At 44.9% G+C, this 21,428-nt stretch overlaps 1 protein-coding gene across 3 annotated transcripts in view; it reads right to left on the bottom strand.

Moving 5' to 3' along the window:
* Positions 1-21,428, bottom strand: part of GARRE1 (granule associated Rac and RHOG effector 1) — a 95,087-nt gene that overhangs the window by 11,907 nt on the left and 61,752 nt on the right. For all 3 annotated transcript variants that reach the window (XM_063141315.1, XM_063141316.1, XM_063141314.1), the window contains exons 4-12: positions 19,988-20,128; positions 19,589-19,684; positions 19,304-19,465; positions 15,936-16,094; positions 10,003-10,100; positions 9,749-9,874; positions 5,388-6,385; positions 2,185-2,350; positions 1,640-1,774 (exon numbers count right to left, since the gene is read on the bottom strand). In XM_063141315.1, coding sequence (XP_062997385.1) covers positions 1,640-1,774; positions 2,185-2,350; positions 5,388-6,385; positions 9,749-9,874; positions 10,003-10,100; positions 15,936-16,094; positions 19,304-19,465; positions 19,589-19,684; positions 19,988-20,128 — 2,081 coding nt within the window. The remainder of the gene's footprint in view (positions 1-1,639; positions 1,775-2,184; positions 2,351-5,387; positions 6,386-9,748; positions 9,875-10,002; positions 10,101-15,935; positions 16,095-19,303; positions 19,466-19,588; positions 19,685-19,987; positions 20,129-21,428) is intronic.

Below are 21,428 nucleotides of genomic sequence, written 5' to 3'. Positions count from 1 at the left end.
GCTGGTTGAGCTACCGTACTCAGCAATTAGCAGATGAATGGCTCTGCATCCCCCTGGTGGCAGGTGGTAAGTCAAGTGCTACTGTCCTAGGCCCCTTGTAATGTTTTTATTAATGATTTGGATGATGGTATAGAAAGGTTGATTCTTACATCTGTAGATGACACAAAGCTAGGAAGGACAGCCAGCACCATAAAAGGCAGAATCAAGATTCAAAAGGGTCTTGACACTGGGCCAAAACTATCAAGGTGAAACTCAACCAAGACAGAAAATAAGGTCTTACATTTAGGTACAAAAAAAGAAGTAAAGGTACAAATGCAGGATGGGGAAGACATGCCTTCACAGCAGTATGTATGAGAAGGACCTACGTGTCTCAGAGCATCACAAGCTGAATATGAGCTAGTAATGCAATGTGGCTGCTAGAAAGGCTAACATGAAGTTTTTATCGGGTTTAGGTTTTATTGTTTTAAATTGTGATTAATTGCCTTGATGGTTTACAGTATGAGGTGGTAAGTAAATGTTAATAATAAATGATACAAAAAGAGTTTGAATTGAGTAGCGGTCTAAACTAGATGTACTCCAAGATACTACATACTACCTAAGAACAGCCCTGTTATCAGACCTAATCAAGCATTTCTGTTCTCAACAGTGTCCTGCCTGATGCCAGGGGAGGCTTACAAGGAGGGCATCAAGGCAATAGTTTTTAACCTTTGTAAACCACCCAGAGAGCTTCAGCTATGGGGCAGTATATAAATGTAATAAATAAATAGCCCTTCTCCTGTCACTTATCAAGTACTATTTGTCTCTGAACATGGATTTTTCAGGTGTGCTCGTCTCCAGAGTGATCACACAACATTAGTTGCCAATCCATGCTAGGGATGGAGAGAAATTAGTTTCATCTTCATTTGACTACAGCCTAATTCACACTTCTCATAACTAATACGCAAACCAGAATGCCATGATACTGTTTTTTCAGTTCCCTGAATTTTGCAATGTAGTTCTCGATTAAAAACTACTTACATTAGGTGATGTTGCATACAAAAATATACACATTAGAGAGAAATTAATATAAATTTTCAAGCAGATGTTAACATGATTGGCAAATTGATGTGGAAACAGGCCAGAATGAACTTGTGCTTGAAATGATATAGAAAGCAAAGTTGGTCCGCCCCTAATCCATGCATGCATTTTCAAATGTGTATTATTGTTCCTCTCTCTCTCCAATCCATATAATAGTACAGGAAAAGCCTGCACTTCTAGCAGAGACTCAACATACCCCACCTTATGTTGCTTTCCTAGCTTCCACTGTTCAGACACTGAGGAACCAAGTCCACAAGGCACCTTCAAGATAAAGTAGCCAAAACTTTAGCCAGAAATGGAAGATGGTCCCCAAACCCTCTGGCCCTCAGTTCTTTTCTTGCTTCTCTCACCGAGCTGACTTCTGTGGCAACTGTAAGCCCAGGCATCACACAGGAAAAAATGTAGGTGGCAAGACAGCAGAGATAAATAACTTTTCAATTTTCAGACACCTGGTTTGCCTTACCACTCACACGAGGGCAAAAGAAAGCACAATCCTTTCAACTTAAGGTGGCAAGTTCTGTATCATCAAGCAAAACCAAAGATTATCCCCTCGCCTGCTCACCTTCTTTGTTTGACTGCAGCCACAATGTCTGGCCCTGAGAACATGGAGAACAGGCTGTCTCCATTGGCTGAGGAGGTCTCATCACTGGAGCTGGCCGAGTCACCCTGAGCACCTGACCAGCTGCTAGTCATCTCCCTGGGAAGAGAGCAGAGAATCAGTAACAGAGGGAAGAGAGGGTGAATGTGAAAGCATTCACTACCCTAGTTGCTCTTTCATCTTACTGCATTTAAATGGATCCCGGGATTCTGCTGGAACTCAGAATAAACCTTTACAGGGCAGGCAGAGTCCTCTGGAGTAATTTTCTAAACAGTAGTACACTAATCTGACAAATCCAGTGTTATCAAACTATGTTTACCTCGCAAAAACTCTGCATTTAAAGGACCTTTAAAACCAACACCACAGCCTCTGTATCAAAGCAGAATACATCCTTATGATGCCTGCGTAGGACAAATGGGTATAAATGCTTTAGTCCAGTGTGGCAGCAAAAATCCTATTTAGCTAATACTAATTTGCTACATTTTATGACAGCAGGCAGGGCTTCTTACCCTTCTGTGAAATATTCTGGGAAGGGCCAGGTCCTATGCGGGTCATCAGGGTGAGACCAGTTGCTACGTGCGTTGCTGGGGCGACGGAAGTGCTGTGCCTGCCTTTTTTGTTGCATGGCCTGGCTGACTCCGGCCACATAGCGGGCAAACTCTGGATCCGAGCCAACTGGATATAAAAACACACACCGGACAGTCAGTTGTTGATATATTCAGCTATTTCTACCGCAATTATCCCCCCCATTTAATCCTTGAAGCTTAACAGTCCACTCTCAGTACGCGCACACTTACTCACACAAGCATGTGAAGCCTGTCAGCGGTTGGGAATGTTTATCCAAGTGCTGAATATTAAGTACTTCACCAAAAAGTGATTTATGGGCAGCAGATCAAATATGCAGTGTCAAGAAAGCCACAATGCAGCAGCCACACATCATGACCACCACCAGCAGATTAGACAGGTGGTGCAAAGTGAAGGCAAGGGGGATGCTGCATCGCCATGCCTGGGTACTGATTTACTGAGAAAGTTCTCTCTCACATTTCTTTATAAAAATAAGCTCAAAATGGCTTAGAACGTACACATTTGAATGTGTGTGTGTTGATATGTTTTTATTGCAGGAGCCTGGCATACTCTAAACATTGGCATACTCGAAACCAAGAGCAAGATAATCAATCTTAGGAGTAGGATCACAAATTCCAACCACAACTAAAGGCAGGAGAAATAAAAGCCAAGCTATGCCTCTGCCCTTTTGCAGGGTCAGTCCCATGCTAGGCAAATTGCCCCAGGCTCTCCAAATATCTGGAGCAAAAAGCAGTCCCTGCACATTCACAGGTATCATGGTTAACCCTCCATATAGCATACTGCTCCTGGTATAAAACTTGGCAGCCCATCAGACTTGTGGAAAAAGTAAATCCAGGATTGCATTCCTATTGCTAAGAGAGGTTACTCTCCGTCATAAAGATGAGAAGGCTGAAGAATGTCTGAAGAAAGCAGATCCAAGAAAGCAAGAGGCACCAAAAAAATCCTCTTCCTAAGATTATTTCGTCTCTCCACAGATATCTAACTAAAGGAATGTTCTCTCCCTCCACCCAAACAAGGCACTTGGCTCAGTCCTATTTAGCTAAACAAAGTTACACTCTAGCAAGGAGGGCATAGATACGACCCACTTGCAGTGATGGCTAAACTGTGCCTTGGGAGCAGAACGTGGTCTTCATAGAGTTAAGAAACACAAGCAGCAGCCCCCAACGTGCAGAAGTATAGCTATAAGGGCAGACTTTCCCTTGTTTCCCACCCCCAAAATATAACCATGTCCCAAGCAAGGCTGTGGGCGAAACCATGCTCTGGATAGAGGGTGGAAGCGTGAGTGCTGGGGCAATGCCTTTGTGATTCCAACCCTTTGAAGAGTTGCTCATGGGCCTTGGGGACCTCCCCACCCCAGTGTATAAGAATTGACCTTTAAAAACATACTGCCATTGTGATTGGCTTTTCATGAAAGGGTTATGTTTCCAACCTCCATTCTGTGTTGTAGCTGCTGCAATACTTTCATTATTCAAATATTGTTGAATACTACTGTTTAACACTCTTAGCATGTCAACAGCAGCAGTGTTGAAGGCAGGCAGATTGCTAGAGAGAACAAGTAAAGCAGCTCATGAGATTCATCAGCATTTTACTAACACCTTCTTGAGCCATGAAAGGAAATGGAAGTTGAGAAAACATCTTACTTCACTCAATGTTTAACAGACATTTTATATAGGTAACGCCAGCTGCTGCTTTTTCCTCTTGTCCTCCTATAATTCTTTGCTAGTAAAAAATCTTTTAGTCTAAATACTGTATATCTTCTGTGTGGATACAATGCAGGAATATTCAGAATATCCCATCACAAGATTACCTTTTAAAGGTGTATAAAATTACAAAGTTTAGGGGCTAACCTGCTGCCCCACCCCCACCCCAGGAGAGTTATTATAACCCAGAGATTATCATCCTTCTTGTCCATGGACATGTTTTAACATTTACAAAAGCAAGATGGAATTCTCAAGATCTCTTCTACTGTGTTTAGAGATTCTGAGCATGAAAAATTGCTTCAGACCGTAAGAAATGGAAATGGAGGTGGGGTGGTGGTGGCAACTCTGTCCAGCCAGTCAAATGTCCCATCACCAAGCCCAATTTTCCCCACCCTGGTGCCCTTCAGACAACTTCCAGTCCAAAACATCTAAGGGCTGCCAGGTTGGGGAAGGCTGGCTTGGCCAAAGCAAAAGCAGGGTGTGGCGAGAGCAATCCGTCTGAAGGAGCAGGTGGCAGCAGCTACTAGAGGGGAAAAGTGAGACCCATTATGCTTTGCAAGAATCCTGGAAGCCAGCCGGCTCTAAGCAGAAATGGCCCAGTAGCAGCAGTTCATTGGCGAACTGCGGTCTTGCTTTTGCACATAGCCTCGTGTAGTGCAGAGTGGTAAGTGGCAGTTATTGCAGCCAAAACTCTCCCCACGGCGGAAGCTGGTTCTCAGGCAGCCAGCTCAGGTCGACTCAGCCTTCCATCCTTCCTAGGTCGGTAAAATAAGTACCCAGCTAGCTGGGGGAAAGGTAACTGCGACTGGGGAAGGCAATGGCAAACCACCCCGCTACAAAGTCTGCCAAGAAAATGTCAGCAAAAGCAGGCATCCCTCTAGGAATCAGCAATGACTTGAGTGCATGCATGAGAGGTTCCTTTCCTTTCCTTCCTGTTTAAAGGAAGCTTATGACAATACAGGGAACTAACAGAGGGCTAATTTCATGCTTACATACTCTTAAATTGGCACCTGCCTCAAGGATTTTCAATGGACAGGGAAGGCTATTCATAAAAAGAACAGCTATTAAGAACACACATGCACTCAAATTTGGGCTACATCTAGAGCAGAGTTCCCCAACCTGGTCCCCTCCAGATGTTTTAGGCTTCAACTCCCAGGATTCCTATCCCACTGGCGGGAACTGATGGTAGTTGATGTCCAAAAAATCTGGAGGGCACCAGATTGGAAAAGGCTGATCCTAGAGCCTTCTACTCCCTATTCTATCAGTGAGACAGTCTGGATTTAGCTATCACCTTCAGAAGACACGAGGGCATCTGTCCCCACACTGAGATCTACAGATGGACAGCATTCAACACATTCAACTGCATTATTCAATAAACATGCAACAGAAAATTGTATTTACTAAATCCCCTTAGAATATGCACACACCTGCTGGGTCAAAGGGTAGAAACTCTCCCAACATCCCAAAGATCCCGTCACTTTGGTCACGATTCGGCCACGTATTATTTCTAGGTCCTTGTGGTTTCTGTCCCAACATCTCTGACATCATATTGTCCATGTAACTGTTCACAAGACCCAAGTTATACAGATCAGAGCTCAGATCAGAAAAGGCATGGCCACTCCACTGAGGCATATGGGACAATCCCGGACCGACTGTTTGGGCCGACTGCTGGCTGGAACTGGTCGGCCATTTGCCAGGTAGGCGCTGCTGCTGCTGCTGCTGCTGCTGTGAACCAATGGGCTGAAGCAAATGCTGATAGTACTGCTGTTGCTGCTGGGGCTTCTGGGGCTGCTGTTGCTGTGACAACCCTTGCTGAAGATGGTGCAAAGGTGTGTGAGACGAAGACTGCGGCTGCAGCTGCAGGGCCACCGGCTTCTGCTCCGCTGCAGCAGATGACGATGCAACAGAGTTCCTTCTTTTCACCTGTGGAGAGGTCTGTTGGGACTTGCCCATATTGAAACCAGAGAGGAAATCTATGACCTCCTGCATTTCTTGGTCAGTTGGTAAATTCATACCTTTGGCATCCTTACCACCTTCTGCTTTGATGCTGTCACGCCTGTCCAGAAGAAACCCATTGACCACCTGATTGCTCAAGCACTGCTGGGCTGACTCAACGGTCCGAGGGAAGTTACCGATGTTCAGAATGCTTTGCAGTCGGGCATCCATGTTGTTGGGCATTTTTGCTTTATCCTCTGAGTTAGGTATAAAAGGGGTTTTGGAAGGTGTATTAGGGATGGAGTAACTCCCACTGTTGCTTGAACTTGCACAGGAAGTTTTCTTTGTAAATCGTGAAGTCAACTTTGAGAAAGTCTTCTGCAAGCCACCACCTGATTTGCTTCCATTTCCAGATGGTAAGTCGATGTGAGGCCCGAAGTCACAGATCTCGCGCTGGAGCTGGATCTGAATGCAGGGCAAGGCTTGTTCTCTGTTTTAACAAAAATAAACCCCTATTTCAGGCAAAAACATTTACTCCTTACCAAATAGACATCTTGACAAGAATTAGGTCCATTATGTGCAATTTAGGTTTCTTAGGAATGTATGATAAATGCATAAAAGAAATCAGTATTAAAAAGTGTGCAAAATCCTGGCTTAGCAAAGTCTCATAAATAATTTCCTCATAAAGAGAGTAAGATATTGCCTTAAAAAAGTACATCAGTCAATCAGTATTAAGCTTCTGAACCTGGACCTTTCTATGGCAGCACCACAACACAACCAAGTAAACTGGAAATTGCGCTGTTCAAAGGATGCAGCAGCAGCAGCACACTTCATGCTCAACTTCCACAACCAGCCAGCGGGGAGGCCCCAGGGACCTAGCAAACAAATCTGTTGAATCTGTATTCTATTTCCAGGGAGACCAGTGATACGAAGGGGGCAGCTCTAACATAATGGAGGGAAGGCAAAAGCAGAGCTGATTGGGTTGGACAGAGGGGGCTTCCCTGTGTAGAGACAGTGTTAAGTAAGGAGACCATGTTTGTCTTCAGTTTTCCCCGGCCATGATTGTTGCCGTGGGGTGGGGTCCTCAGGTTCAGGCAATCTCCTTTGGGGGCAATGATGCTTGTTTTTGTTGAGCACCACAGCAGGAGGAGGCCAATAGTGTCTGGGGTGGAGAATTCGAGAGAATGTGCAGCCAAAGGTGGCTGAGACAGCAACGGGAAGGCAGGACAAAGTGGTGGTGGTGCAATTCAACAGAAGCAGAGGGAGGGAGTTCAACCAGTTTCAGGCAATTTAAATGGTTGAGGGCAGTGATACTCTTGCCTCTATAATTCAGTATTTATAATAAAACATTGGTTCATTATGAGGCCACCAGCCTTTCCTGTACTGCCAATACTTGGCTGAATAATTTATCCCATCCTGTTATTGGTCATTTAGTGGCAACTGGATATTCATTACAGTATCAGCCTAGGATTGGGGGTCAGATATGATGATGTCTAAGGATACCTTAGCCAAAATAAATTATCCAGTGCCTAAACTGTCCAATGCAAAATGTATCTTCAAGGTGTTGGAGATCTGGGTATTCTACTCTATCAGGTTATCCTAAAAATTAGCAATTTTCTCCCAGTTTGACATTTTAAATGTACACTCAATATTTTATCGACATAATTAACACCTAACATTGCATCCTTCCAGTCCATGACTGAGTGCTGCTTTTCAACTGAATTGTGTATCCAGCTTCATCAGGATTCTTTTGTAGGCCACATTCCTCAAATACATACAGGGCTATGACTAAAGTCTACTGAAGTCACTAGATGTTTTTATAGTCAAGGCACAAATCTATCAAGCCAGTTACCTTACCAAAACAGCAAATTAAGGTTGTTGGCACAGATTTGATGCTAACATATTTGATGCTGACCGAATTTTCCTCTAGGTGCTTATAGATCAGCAATCTGATCCAATTATTTCCAAGCACTGAGACCAGCCTAAATTGTCCAATTCCCTGATCTGCATTCTTTTCTTTATAAAAGGGAAGAAAATACCACAACGTTTATTCCACTTCATCCTCCATAGTCTGATAAGAAAGCAACATCATTTTAAAGGAAAATTCTCAGGCACACATAGGCCTCATGATCAACTTACAGACTCTGACCTGGTTCACATGATCACTGCTACACACTATGGCTTGTTTAAGCCTCAGTGGGTTGCAGCATGTAGCAGATGTTTTTTGAATATTCAAGCCATAACCGCAACTTGCTGTGTCTTCCGAACCTATAACTTGCTTAATCCTACAACAGGTGATGCTTTGTACAACCCCTGCTACCTTGGTTTGGACAACATTTATTTATTTATTTATTTATTTATTTATTTATTTATTTAAGGTTTTTTATGCCGCCATTCAGCCAAAAAAGGCTCTCACGGCGGCTTACAAAAGTATTTCTTGACAGTCCCTGCCCACAGGCTTACAATCTAAAAGACATGACACAAAAGGAAAGGGGATTGGGAGGGAGGAGGAGGAGGGGGGAAAGGAAAGCAAATTCAGGCACTACAATCTTAGTTGGAAAGTTCAGCAGTTACAGGTGACAGCAGGAGGGAGGGGGCTCTCAGCTGGAGCTGGACCCAGGCACGGTGGAGAGGTGCCTGGCTGCTGCTTCCTCCCTCACTGGTGGCCTCTGCAGAGACAGTTGGTAGCAGGAGGGAGGGGGCTCTCAGCTGGAGCTGGACCCAGGCCCGATGGAGAGGTGCCTGGCTGCTGCTTCCTCCCTCACTGGTGGCCTCTGCAGAGACAGTTGGTAGCAGGAGGGAGGGGGCTCTCAGCTGGAGCTGGACCCAGGCCCGATGGAGAGGTGCCTGGCTGCTGCTTCCTCCCTCACTGGTGGCCTCTGCAGAGACAGTTGGTAGCAGGAGGGAGGGAGCTCTCAGCTGGAGCTGGACCAGGCACGGTGGAGAGGTGCCTGGCTGCTGCTTCCTCCCTCACTGGTGGCCTCTGCAGAGACAGTTGGTAGGAGGGAGGGGGGGCTCTCAGCTGGAGCTGGACCCAGGCCTGATGGAGAGGTGCCTGGCTGCTGCTTCCTCCCTCACTGGTGGCCTCTCCAGAGACAGTTGGTAGCAGGAGGGAGGGGGCTCTGAGCTGGAGCTGGACCCAGGCCCGATGGAGAGGTGCCTGGCTGCTGCTTCCTCCCTCACTGGTGGTCTCTGCAGAGACAGTTGGTAGCAGGAGGGAGGGGGGGCTCTCAGCTGGAGCTGGACCAGGCACGGTGGAGAGGTGCCTGGCTGCTGCTTCCTCCCTCACTGGTGGCCTCTGTATGACAAGGCTGTGGCTTGAATATTGAAAATGGTCACCTGCTAGTGCCATGGCTTAAATAAGCTATGGTAGGCAGTTTGATTGTGTGAACCAGCTCACTGAGCACTTCACCCCAACAAAGATTTGTGGCAACTTTGCAGTTATATACCCACAAGGAAGGCCAGCACCAGTGAGGAGGCTACCCCACGGAAGTGACATCCAGTGCCCCCACAGCCTGTCAGAGCCCCTCCCATGCTTCCCTCCCAACAGACTTACTAGTGATGATGGTCAGCAACACCCCAACTGCAATTTGCAGCACGGTCAGCTGAGCTGCCTGCCATTCTGATGTTTTCACCATGCCCATGTTTTCACCAGGGCCACCAGCCCTGCCCAGATGTTACACTATGCACACTCTCTGCACGCTCTCACTGCCTAGTCTTCCACTGGCCCTGCCTTAGAGAAAGCTCATCTCCATCCTCCCTTTTACATATAACCAAATGTTACTGCATGATGCAACATTGGTACATCGCTCCTATTTCTACGTGGGAAGTGGACAGCACAAACCATACCTACCTTCCTTCCTTCCACCGATTTAGGTCAAACACAGCAGTATAAAGCACATCTACCAGTCCCAAAGTCTTTTCCGGATCCAGGCTTCTCTGCAACAGAGACATTGTTGCAGGATCTTCTTTCAGGCACCTAAGAAAAGTTTTTAATAAAAAGTCTCTAGACGTTAAGATCACTCATTTTCAGATCAAATAGTTAAATCTTCTCAGTTTTTTTTTAAAGATTACTTGGAATTTTTTCAAGGAATAAAACATAATTACCAAGTTGATGGGACTTGAACCACAATTCTGGACCCTTCTAAACTGATTTGAGGTGCATATGCTTCTTTGTTTTCGATTTGTGCTGTATCTACAACCACCTAATCACAAAGAAAAAACAATAAGCATCTGACATGTTAAAGTTACACTTCTGATATTAAATCTAGAATAGAATGCCATTCCCAAACTAGTGAAAATACCACTCCAGTGCTGTCAACACAGATATCTGGTCTGCTTTTCTTGAAACCTTTGTATAAATCTCTCCCCACTTTTTAAAAAAAATGTTTATGAAAGGTACACATGACGGAAATGGATGATAATCATATATACGCAATGTATGTTCCCCGCCCCCAATTTTCACAATGTATTTTCTGTTCTATTTTGTTAATATTCACAATAAGAAAAACCCAGCTCTGCAAGAGTCGGACTTTGGTCTACTGGAGGAGTGGGGAAAATGTGCCCCCCTCCAGATGCTGTTCGAATACAACACCAATCAACCTTTGCCAGCATGGCCAATGGTGGGGGATGATGGGAGTTGCAGTCCAATCACTAGGCAACCAGGGGGTGCATTTGCAGGGAATTTCAATTGTGATGTGTCCTGAATTGAAGAATTGCCTCTTATTCACTCTGATAAACCTGCACAATTTAAAACAGGAAGGCTTAGCTAAAGGTTTCCAGCTGCAGATAACTTGCGTCTTTTTATTTGTGCTTCTTTCAGGAGGGTGCATCAACTCAGTGACCCCTCCCGAATCGGATGACACGTTGCAGCTCAATGTGGGTTATTTAACCCATTATGAGCCGCAGCATCCATGGGTCCTACTCAGGGTCCTACTGAGTCCTACTCAGCCCCACAATTTGCTACATAAGATTAGAAAACACAACTTCACAATAAAAGTATCCTGCATTCTAGCTGCAGTCTTAGGGTACTACAAAATTTGGAATATGATTTCATAAAATTTCAAAATTTCTCTGGAGAGGCCACCAGGGAGGGAGGAAGCAGCAGCCAGGCACCTCTCCACCGTGCCTGGGTCCAGCTCCAGCTCAGAGCCCCCTCCCTCCTGCTGTCATCTGTAACTGCTGAACTTTACAACTAAGATTGTAGTGCCTGAATTTGCTTTCCTTTTCCCCCTCCTCCTCCTCCCTCCCAGTCCCCTTTCCTTTTGTGTCATGTCTTTTAGATTGTAAGCCTGTGGGCAGGGACTGTCAAGAAATACTTTTGTAAGCCGCCGTGAGAGCCTTTTTTGGCTGAATGGCGGCATAAAAATCCTTAAATAAATAAATAAAAAATAAATAAAATAAAGGTATAACTTGATTGCTATAGTGGGTGTGTCACAGCAAAGCAGTACACAGATTCATAGAATAGTAGAGTTGGAAGGGGCCTATCAGGCCATCGAGTCCAACCCCCTACTCAATCCACCATAAAGCATTCCTGACAGAGGGCTGTCCAGCTGCATCTTGAATGCCTCAAGGGTGGGAGAGCCCACGACCTCCCTATGTAATTGGTTCCATTGTTGTACTGCTCTAAGTTTTTCCTGATGTCCAACCAGAATCTGGCTTCCTGTAACTTGAGCCCATTATTCTATGTCCTGCACTCTGGGATGATTGAGAAGAGATCCTGGCCCTCCTTGGTGTGACAGCCTTTCAAGTATTTGAAGAGCGCTATCATAGAATCATAGAATAGTAGAGTTGGAAGGGGCCTATAAGGCCATCGAGTCCATCCTCCTGCTCAATGCAGGAATCATGTCTGCCCTCAGCCTTCTCTTCTCCAGGCTACACATGCCCAGTTCTTTCAGTCTCTCCTCATAGAGCTTTGTTTCCAGACCCCTGATCATCCTCACTGCCCTTCTTTGTACTTGCTCCAGCTTATCTGCATCCTTCTTGAAGTGTGGTGCCCACATTAGACACAATACTCAAGATGAGGCCTAACCAGTGCCGAAAAGAGGGGAATCAGTACTTTGCGCAATTTGGAAGCTATACTTCTATTAATGCAGCCCAAAATAGCATTTGCTTTTTTGCATCCACATTACACTGTTGGCTCATATTCAGCTTGTGATCTACAACAATTCCAAGATCTTTCTCGCTTGTAGTATTACTGAGCCATCTTGTAACTGTGTATTTGGTTTCTTTTTCCGAGGTGTAGAACTTGGCATTTATCTCTGTTTTCAGGCCAGCGCTCCAGCCTATCAAGATCACTTTGAAGTTTGCTTCTGTCTTCTAGGGTATTAGCTATCCCACCCAATTTTGTGTCATCTGCAAATTTGATAAGCATTCCCTGCACCTCCTCGTCGAAATCATTAATAAAAATGTTGAGGAGCACTGGACCCAGGACTGAGCCCTGCAGTACCCCCACTCATTACCTCCTCCCAGTTTGAGAAGGTTCCATTGATAAGCACTCTTTGAGTCCAATTCTGTAGCCAACTGTGGATCCACCTAATAGTTATTCCATCTAGCCCACTTTTAACTAGTTTGCTGATCAGAATGTCATGTGATATTTTGTCAAAAGCTTTGCTGAAGTCAAGATATATTATGTCCACAGTGGACCTTCTCACAAAAATATGCAACATGTCCCTAAGCTCAGCCTCTGTACCAGAGGACTGGAAGATGACCAATGTAACACCACTTTTCAAAAAGGGATCCAGGGGGGATCCAGGAAATTACAGGCCAGACATCGAAGACCATATGCTTTATAGTCTGGCTTCTTTCCTATACTATTGTGAAGACTATTTTGGGGCACTGTTAGAGCTGTTCTCTGTTATAGTGCATGAGCCTTCATCCATTGTCGCCTCCAAGTTTACGTCTCCCTCCCCCATAGGATTCAGTTTAAAGCCCTCCTGATCAAGTTCTTCATCCTGTGGCCAAACGCATTCTTCCCAGCCCTTGTGAGGTGCAACCCATCCCTTGCCAGCAGTCCATCTTCCAAGTAGCATAGCCCGTGGTCCCAGAATCCGAATCTCTTACGTTGGCACCACCTTCGTAGCCAATCATTTACCCGGATAATTTTTCTTTCCTTTTCTTTTCCTATTCCAAGAACTGACAGTATGGATGAGAAAACTATCTGGACTCCGAAGTTCTTGAGTTTCCTTCCCAGACCTTCAAAGTCTGACGTGATTTCTTCGTAGCTCTGCTTGGCAGTATCATTTGTTCCCACATGAATGAGAAGAAAAGGAGTGTCAGTGGGCTTTATGAGCTTTGGCAACCCTTCAGTCTCGTCTTGAATCTCTCCTCCAGGGAGACCGCATACCTGGCGAGTTCATGGGACTTCGCAACAGACTTGAGTTTCAATTCTACGCAACAGGGAGTCTTCCACAATGACTATTCTTCTCTTCTTGTTGCTATAGGTCTTGTTATTGTTGCCTCTGCTCGACTGACCTTCTGCCACTTGCTGACTGCTGCACAGGGTCCCCTGTAATTCTTCCTCTGCAGACTATCTTCCAGTCTCATCTTCCAGGAGCTGAAAGCAGTTACATAGCTCAAGTGGTTCCACCGGTGCAGAACGTCTTCTAGTTCTTCTGTTCCTCAGTGTCACCCTTTTCCAGGGAGTTTCCTCTTCATTGGCTTTCCTCACCTCGGCATTCCCCACTTCTGCTTCAACTTGCTGTTGCTGTTCCACCATTCTGTCTAAGAACTCATCATCTTCTCTTATTCTTTGGAGGGTGGATACTCATCACTCAAGTGCACTCACTTTTTCTCCCAATAGTGCTACCAGCTTGCACTTGTTGCAGGTACATACCATGTTGATCTCAGGCAGGAACACAAACCTTGCAGGTCACCATCACTGGAGAACCCTTTCCATCCATTGTCCCTTTTTGTTTCTGCTTTTCTGACTGAACTGGAATAGCCTGTGCTTTGCTGAGAGCAATCAGGCCACACCCCTTCAGGCCCAGCAACAGCTCTCGGGACACGGCCCTTGACTCAGGAGCACAAGGAAAGCACAGGGCATCTCTGAATAAGCAACCCCTGGATTTACTCGAGGCTTCTCTCCTCCTTGAATGGTTTCCTCTTCCAATACACGTCCCCTGACAAACTCCTGTTCGCTCTCTCTCTGGGAGCTGACTTTCTTATGTAGTTTCTAGTCCAGCTGGGGCAGGTCCTCTTCTCTGCTCTGCTAGGAGTCAGGAAACAGAGCAGTCCTATCTTGTAATCTATTGGAAATTTATCTATACTGCATTTTACGGTTCGCCTCTGTACCCAATGACACCTTTTGATCCTGAAGTACTTGAAAAACTTACTGCACGATTCCAGGAATACAGATTTCAATGGAATAGTCCAACGACATTGCCATTTCAGTGGATGTAGAAACATGTGACAAACTCATGCTTCATTGATATTAACTCCATTCAAAGTGCAGTCAATGAACATTTCACATGCCCAGCTTAGGAAATGACTCCTGATAGCCATTGTTCTTGTTTTACAGATGTTTCCTCCATCATCACCGCCCAGAGGACAATCTAAACAATGGATGAGGATGTGTCATCAGCACACCAAACTAGAGGCAATGCAAATGGAAACAGTACTGTTTCTATCCAACTGTACGAAGTGGCCATGATCGTTTCTGTCCAAATAAGTTCCTGTACTGACAAGAGTGCAATAGAACTTACTCCAACGAAAGCATCAAGTATTTAACGGGCAAAGGATACAAGTGAGGGCAAAGGCAGATTATTCATGATCTTTTACAGGCAATTTTTTTAATGGAACATTTCTGTTTAGAAGAAAACATAAATCTTGGGTTTCAGTGTTAGTATTTCCCCTGCAATAGTACAGGACCACTAAAACACCCTGGCACCATAACTGCTTTAGGGACCAATTCCTCCACTTCCACAACAAATCCCTGCCCATTGTGGGGAGGACCCCACTATCTCTGCAGTTGTAGGAACACATTCTTTCCCCGTCTTTGTGCTCTTGGTGTCAAAACCACCCATTCTCTCCCTACGGCATTCTGGATCTCACTTGCACTTATCCCAACATCTATCTAAGAGGGTTTAGGACAGCTTTCCCCAAACTGGTACCCTCTAACTCCCAGCATTCCCAGCCAGCATGTTGGGGAAGGCTGCTGCAGGACATCACTATTCCATTCCTTGTTATGCTACCAAGCATCATTACCGAATCTTGTCTTCCACCCAAGGGCAGCAAGACTACCAATTTCAAATCTCAAGCTCTTGCTTCATTATTTGTCTTACATATGTATTCCACCCTTCTTCCAAAGTGCACAGAGTAGATTTTAGTCTGACAACTCTACACAGTAGATTAGGCCAAGAAATCATTTGTCCAAGGACAGATGGGGTTTCTGATGTCTCAGTCCAACACTCTAGTTGCTACAAATGCACTGACTCTCAGCTACAATGGTCAACATTACTTTGAGACTGAGTGGGCAAACCCTGCAAGTCTCTTTCTTGGGAGTCAAAAAAGCTCATGAAACAATTAATTCCAGGTTGGAGGCATTTCACTCTGGTGGTTTGTAATTTCACCAAGGTTACATGATTATGATGCCAAAACAGCAACATCCACTCAAAAAAAGTAAGGCAGGCTTAGGAGAATCCTAAAGTTTGCAGAAAGAAAGAAAGAAAGAAAGAAAGAAAGAAAGAAAGAAAGAAAGAAAGAAAGAAAGAAAGAAAGCCTTTAGAAAAAAGCCCTAAGGGAGAGGGACAAAAAACACGAACTGCATGTGTTCACTGGCCATGGAATGCTGACAGCCTCTCAGGGGGGAAATGGAAAAACAGTTTGGGAAGAGGGAATGGAACAGCGCATTCTGGGGAAGGACATGGCTGGACGGACAGCCAGCCACCCTGAAAGAGAGCACTCTGCACTACAGCATTTTGTTGCAAGTCCCAATTGTATAGAATAACTCTTCAGTCTTTCAGAACTAAATCATCTTTCCTGCACTTCTGCCTTCCCTTTATTTCTACCTTCTTCATATTTTCCCATTCATGGCTACTTACCAGCCCAGCTTGGCCAAATAACAACTGTACAGCAGTCTTACAGGCTCCCCGCCATGTAGAAGGGCAAACCTGGTTCAATACTTCTGTCACAGGAGAGTCATCCCTCAGGGTTACACCATTATGCCAGCCAGCTTCTTTAATTAGTTGTATCATAGTGTGCTGCAAAAGAAGAAGAAAGGATTGCTAAGAACTAGCAATATATTTTCCCCTACTCTTTTCACACACACACTTCTGTTGCCTGTGTTTACAAGAGATAGTTCAATAATCTTCAGCAGTTAATGACTACAGCTGTTACTTTTCAGTATCGCTCAGATTATAATGACTGAAGCTCACACCCATCCTCACCACTTTCCCACTTACCTGCTGCTTCCAGTGGTTACTAGCACCCCAATTCCAACTGCAATGTTTCTACTTGACACTATATGCACACATGCACAGGGCCATAAGGAAACCCAGTAACCAAGGCTGGGGTGGCCAAGGGCTCCTGGAAGCAGCATAAGGTGTGGGTTAGTGGCGTTGGTTGGGGGGACTAAAAGAGGAGAGACAGAGACTCCTCACAACTTTTACTTTACTAGATAGTCAAGTCTGACAGTCTTCTCAGTGCTCTGCCAGGGCCGCGGCCGACCCCAGCGGGGTCAATCTGAGGACCTCACTATCAATCAATGTGATTTCTCAGGTTTCGAGGCATTTTGAGTGGAACTTGTTTGCTAGAGTATGTATGCTGTTTAACCTGCTGAATCCAAATCTTTTAGCGTTGATCTTAAAATCAAAAGGTGGCAACTAAGGCAGCTGACACCAACTCCTTGACAGCATATGCTTGCCTTTTGAGCCACATGTTTTAATTTTGATGAAATGTTGAAGCAAATCTAATATTAGGTCTAACATCTAGTGCAAAGGTTTTAGGAAGCATATGTTGAAAAATGACTGAAAGGCACCAAATGGCTCTCACCACGGAGATACTTGGTGGAAGGTTTCATGGTGTTGGGACACAGAGTCTTGATTTTATTATGACTAGAATATTCAGGCATTATTGTCTGCTTAAATCAGCCTTTACCAGCTTGGTTTTGGTCTATAACTCACATCACCTCCAACAACCTGACATACCAGCTGGGGCTGATGGGAGTTGTAATCCAAAATATCTGGAGCACACCATGTTGGGGAAGGCTGGCTTAAATAACTATGGCAAATAACTTAGAATTCTACATCAGAATCAATTGGAGCTTGAATGAAAGTGAATTCTCTGTCAAGAAGGTGTGTAGCAAGTGCTTTCAGAAATTGCATTATTTTCTCAATTTTCAGCTGCATGATAGTTGACAATAAACTTCACATCCTGTCATTTAATGTGTTTTGATATGTGTGATGGTCTTGATGGCAGAATCACTTTCATAACCAAAGATCAAAAAACACTCAAGGACTTGTGTTTATAGCATCTATTTTCAAGCTCCTTCGATTCCCTGCTCCCTCCTTTCCCAGGGCAACCCCTCCAACACTCTGACAATACTACACAGAGACTGCATTCAGACAACATAATAATCAATGGCGGGTTAACAGTCAACTCCACAGTTAATTATCAAGGGGGTACTCTCCACACGACATGATTATAATCAACTATGGTGTGGATTAAGCCCAGCCTCGAGTTGACTATTAGTCAATGGTGTGTTTGACTGACACATCCCCCACCCTCTCTCCCCACCTCAGTCCTCCTGCTGGTATCCCATCAGCCATTGCGAGTTTTTCCAGCTGGACTAGAATGGCAACCGCTGCTTTAGTCACTCGTCAGGGGACTCTGTAGTTGCCGAAAATTACCAACTGTTCCGCAATCTGTTCCGCAACTGCTGCTGCAGCAAGAACTGGAGGGCAGATCTCCTCCCCTGACAGGGGAGGGCATCTGTCCACCAGTTCTTGCTACGGTGGCGGTTCTTGCTATGCCCCCCACCCACCCTCAGCATAGCAACAACTTGCCTTTTGGCAGGCATTCCTATCATCCCCTGTCCCCAGTCGCCAGCACTTTCCCTCTGTGGCGGGGGCAGGGGAAAGGGATGTGCCCATCCCTGGAAACACATGGGGTGCCGTGACTGGCAGTACCCCACCAAGGGATGGCATGTCCCGGTCCCAGGAAACACTTGGGGAGCCGTGGATTGTGGTACCCCAACAAGGGATCTCCCCGGGACGCGATTATTTCCTCTGGCTATAGAGGCCCGCTGGGTAAGAGTGGCACAACTCTGTAGGCAGGGAAAATAATCCACGGAGCCCACCACACAACACAATAATCAACAGTTGTGTAGATAATCATCTCTGCACACCATTGATTATTTGCGTTGGTTATTTCTGTGAAACAACCAACCATGGCATGGTTTTTCCCTGACAGATGACACAATAATCAACGGTGGACTATTTAGTCTACCAAGGAGTATTTAATCAACCATTGACTATTGTGTCGTCTGAACCCGGTCAAAGAGTCAGGAAACCCGACTGAATAGGGTGAGCTATGTTGTCAGTGGGAGGGGGGATCCCAGGAAATTGGGCAGAAGGACCTGCCACAAGGACCCATTCTCTCACAGAAGGTACCTTTCTCTCATGGAAGAAAGATTCTGGATGCAACCTATAATAAATACCACATTTCTGCTATGCCATAATCCCTTATCTATTTCCTCTCATTTTCAATCTTTTCATCAGTTCTTGTTCTTTGATTTTGCTGGATGAGAATGACCAGGTTTGGATGATCACAGGGGGGAGGGGGGAGGAAAAGCCATGGTGGCTTCTTTCCCCATCCTCGTGCGTCCCGTGCAACCACTATTTGCCTAATTACTCATGACCCCGCACAGGATGCGGTGTTGTCTGAATCTGGTGCAGTGTGTGACAGGGGTGTTTTCTCACCCACGCCACAACCTAAGGCTTGTAGTAGAGTGAATAAGAAGCCATCCCTGCCGTGCGTCATGATGGGTTCAGACAACACAGCAACCCGTGCAGCGTTGCAGGTACTTACGCAAATGGTGTCACGTGTGTGACATACCTGGGGGTGTGGGAAGACATAGCTATGGTGGCTTCTTTTCCCCACGATCGTCTGAACTCGGCCAATATCTTTCCGTCATATGACAAGTAATCCATTTTCAAATGATGTCTTTATGTAAGATGACTACCTAGTCCAGTTCACTAAAGCCAGAGTCCAGCTCCTAAGCAAGCTTTAAAAGGGTAGGACAAAAAGCAAACAAGCCAAACCGCAGGAGCCAGAGGCTCATGTAATTGGAAGGTGTGACAGTCGGTTGAATGTAACAATCCGTTTTGGGACCAGAATTTTGCTAAAAGTCCAATACACTTTGTTTTCTTTTAAAGGTGCTTATTTTTAACACAAAATGCAGTGTCCTTACCGTTTTCAGCTTCAGGTTATCTGCTGCAGACTCATTAAAGGATATTCCTTTCAGGAAGTGAGCACCTATCTGAATGGGAACTGTTGGGAGCTCACACTGAATCGGTTGAGAAGGGGTCTGCCTCCGTCCAGTCTGCTGGGCTTCAGCATCACTGCAGCAGCCCTTAAAAGACAGAGCATCAAAGCAGCACATCAGGGAGAAATCCAACTGCAACCAATTCAACACTGCATGCATTAAAGGACATCTTTGTTGGTGGGGGGAGGTGGTCAGAGAAAGGGTCCTTACCTGCAAACTTGCTTCAATAGCCTTTGGGTTCAAGTGGAAGCCAGCCTTCATTGCATATTCACAGTGACCCAAACTTTCCAATGCAACTTTATATGCCTGATAATTTAAAAATAAATAAATAAAAGTGCATCGCTATACTGAAAAACAATAACTAGTACAATATATTATTTACTTCACAAAACCTTGAAAGTCTTATAAAAGGGCATGTGCCTCTCCTCTCCTCCACTATCCAATCACATTTCAGGGGGCAAGTAAAGTTTCCAGTAAAGCAGCAGCCAATGTTGTTGGGACAAAAATGGTCTAGCTCATCCATTTCATCTTAGTTTTCAGAAATTTTGCAGCCTGCCCTAGCAATTTTATCCAATCCCCAACCAAGTAGAAACTCATAGCATAACTAACCTGCAGAGCACTGTCTATTTTCAAATTCAGTTCTTTTAGCTGGTGCTCAGGAATTGCCACACTCTGGGAGCAGAAGAGTTGCTGGACCTCGATTCCAGCCAGACAGCCATCACAACCCCTCTCTCTCAGACGTGATGTGGCCTTTAATTGGGATGCACAAAGTAACGATAAGACAACATAGCAGTGGCTCAGAAATAATAGAAGCAACTTTGGTGCCCTATTAAGCTGGATTACTTAGTAAAAGGTAAACTTCACAATTTACAGATCTCATCTATATACTAGCTATTTATTGTTTTACAGGAAAAAAGTAGAGGGCAGGTGAGGCAGGGTGGGTGTGTCTGTTTGTGTGCATGTGTAAAATTATTTCAAATGCACACACTGGTTAAATATCAAATGCAAACACTGGTTAAGTATCATTATGGTGGTCAAGATAAATGTCTGCATCAATGCATCTGTGGGAAACAGGGGGCTATCATATGCCCAGAGAGCACATTCCCATAACACTCAACCCTAAGGTCTGCACTAGTCCTATGCTTTGTCTTTTGCATTCTCCACAGCAACTTCCTAGAAAATTGGCGGGGAACAACTTCACCTCCCTCGCTTTTGATTCATTTCAAATCAGTGCGATGTAGTGGTTAGAATGTCAGATTAGGACTGGAGAGGACCAGCACTGACGCTCAGCCATGAAGCTGACTGGGTGATCTCATAGGGCGACTGTGAAGATAATGGGAGGGGGCATTTCATGAAATAAATAAAATTGGGGTGAGTGGTAGAGACAAGCAGGTGCTCAGGGCTATTCTAATCAAACTCTTATTTTGAATTGGTAACCTGAATTTACTTTAGGCTTCTCTGCCAATTGTGGTTCATTGGAGGGTTTCAAATAAGGTTCAGACATCATTTCTAGCCTAATGTAACTCATCTAGCTTTGGGAAAAGGTCGAGTTAATTGTCCTTCAGGTATGTTTCCTGTGCACTGAAAACTAGCAGCAACTGCCAGCATATCACACCTACTTGTCCAAAGCTGATGCCGCCCTCCCACAGTCCCTGGCTACAGCGTCGACATCCCCAAATCTCTTCTAACCTCTTTCAGAGTTATGCAACTCACCCACACCCAGCCTGTCTTGATTCTACTGTAAGGGAGAAATTCACCAACTTAACAGTCTTTCTGAATTTAAAAAAGCTATAAAGACTGATCTCTTCCAGCAGGCCTACCCAGTTGCATTTTAAGATGTCTGGCTATTTTAATAATGTATTGGTTTTATAAGTTTTTAATCACTTTTATGTATTTTATAATATTTTTGTATTCAGTGTTGTACCCCGCCTCAATCCAGAGGGAGAGGCAGGTGGTGGTATTATTATTATTATTATTATTATTATTATTATTATTATTATTATTGACAACTGTGGCCCTCCGCATGTTTTGGCCTATAACTCCCATCAGC

This window comes from Elgaria multicarinata, chromosome 14, assembly GCF_023053635.1.
Source record: "Elgaria multicarinata webbii isolate HBS135686 ecotype San Diego chromosome 14, rElgMul1.1.pri, whole genome shotgun sequence".
Classification (NCBI taxonomy): domain Eukaryota; kingdom Metazoa; phylum Chordata; class Lepidosauria; order Squamata; family Anguidae; genus Elgaria; species Elgaria multicarinata.
The sequence above is the reverse complement of the archived record's forward strand: the minus strand, read 5'-3'. Positions and strand labels throughout refer to the sequence as shown.